This window comes from Schistosoma mansoni (assembly GCF_000237925.1).
Source record: "Schistosoma mansoni, WGS project CABG00000000 data, supercontig 0478, strain Puerto Rico, whole genome shotgun sequence".
Classification (NCBI taxonomy): domain Eukaryota; kingdom Metazoa; phylum Platyhelminthes; class Trematoda; order Strigeidida; family Schistosomatidae; genus Schistosoma; species Schistosoma mansoni.
Window position 1 is genome coordinate 18631 of NW_017386302.1, and position 952 is coordinate 19582.

The 952-nt window shown below is 41.2% G+C and overlaps 4 protein-coding genes across 4 annotated transcripts in view; all 4 read right to left on the reverse strand.

Moving 5' to 3' along the window:
* The window catches only part of Smp_111090 (hypothetical protein), a gene marked incomplete at both ends in the record, with an annotated part of 357 nt that extends 351 nt beyond the window's left edge, over positions 1 to 6 (reverse strand). The window contains one exon of the mRNA XM_018792224.1: positions 2 to 6. Coding sequence (XP_018644064.1) covers positions 2 to 6 — 5 coding nt within the window. The remainder of the gene's footprint in view (position 1) is intronic.
* Positions 7 to 25: 19 nt separating this feature from the next.
* Smp_110790 (hypothetical protein) lies at positions 26 to 121 on the reverse strand (the record flags this gene model as incomplete). Its single annotated transcript, XM_018792225.1, has 1 exon — positions 26 to 121. The coding sequence occupies one exon, from the start codon at positions 119 to 121 to the stop codon at positions 26 to 28; it is 96 nt and encodes a 31-aa protein (XP_018644063.1).
* A 232-nt stretch (positions 122 to 353) lies between these two features.
* Smp_184800 (hypothetical protein) lies at positions 354 to 575 on the reverse strand (the record flags this gene model as incomplete). The annotated part of the gene is made up of 1 exon (XM_018792226.1): positions 354 to 575. The coding sequence occupies one exon, from the start codon at positions 573 to 575 to the stop codon at positions 354 to 356; it is 222 nt and encodes a 73-aa protein (XP_018644062.1).
* A 176-nt stretch (positions 576 to 751) lies between these two features.
* The window catches only part of Smp_184720 (hypothetical protein), a gene marked incomplete at both ends in the record, with an annotated part of 699 nt that continues 498 nt past the window's right edge, over positions 752 to 952 (reverse strand). Inside the window, one exon of the mRNA XM_018792227.1 lies at positions 752 to 952. This exon is cut by the window's right edge and continues 498 nt beyond it. Within this exon, the coding sequence (XP_018644061.1) occupies positions 752 to 952 (201 nt within the window).

The following is a 952-nucleotide window of genomic DNA, read 5'->3' on the forward strand; positions in this document are numbered from 1 at the left end:
CATCATCACATTCGCTCACTGCCTCTCAAATCCAGGTGTGAACGTCATGCAAACCACAAACTCTCGAATAGGCATTATCACACATTAGTGAAACTCTACACAAGTACGCTGCACAACTCATCTGCACATCCGATTCACAATTCTCATTGTCACAGTCGATATCCACGCAAACCTAATTCCTGTCACATGAGTCATCAAGCACATAAGAATGAGAAACGCAAATTTCACTCGAAAATATTCCGAAGACATTCGATCAGTGATATGTGTGAAGAAAGAATTATATGTTGTTGAATGAGTTCACCGGTCGACATTCAACTCAATGTTCGAAATGATAATCAAAATTGTGGTGGTGATTAGGACGCAATGCATGGTTGAGAGGATGGAGTATGAATTGAGTGTGTAATTTGTGTTGGTCCATGTGCACATTGGTCCAACACAACCACACAATCAAATGCATCATCACATTCGCTCACTGCCTCTTCAATCCAGGTGTGAACGTCATTGCAACCACAAACTCTCGAATTGGCATTATCACACATTTGTGAAACTCTACACAAGTACGCAGCACAACTCATCTGCACATCCGATTCACAATTCTCATTGTCACAGTCGATATCCATGCAAACATAATTCCTTTTTCATTAGTCACCAAGCTCATAAGAATGAGAAACGCAAATTTCACTCGAAAATATTCCGAAGACATTCGATCAGTGATATGTGTGAAGAAAGAATTATATGTTGTTGAATGAGTTCACCGGTCGACATTCAACTCAATGTTCGAAATGATAATCAAAATTGTGGTGGTGATTATGACGCAATGCATGGTTGATAGGATGGAGTATGAATTGAGTGGTAGTTTTTGGGGGGGTTCATGTGCACCCGTCCAGCGATTCCATGTGCACATTGGTCCCACACAGCACACAATCAATGCATCATCACATCGCTCACTGCC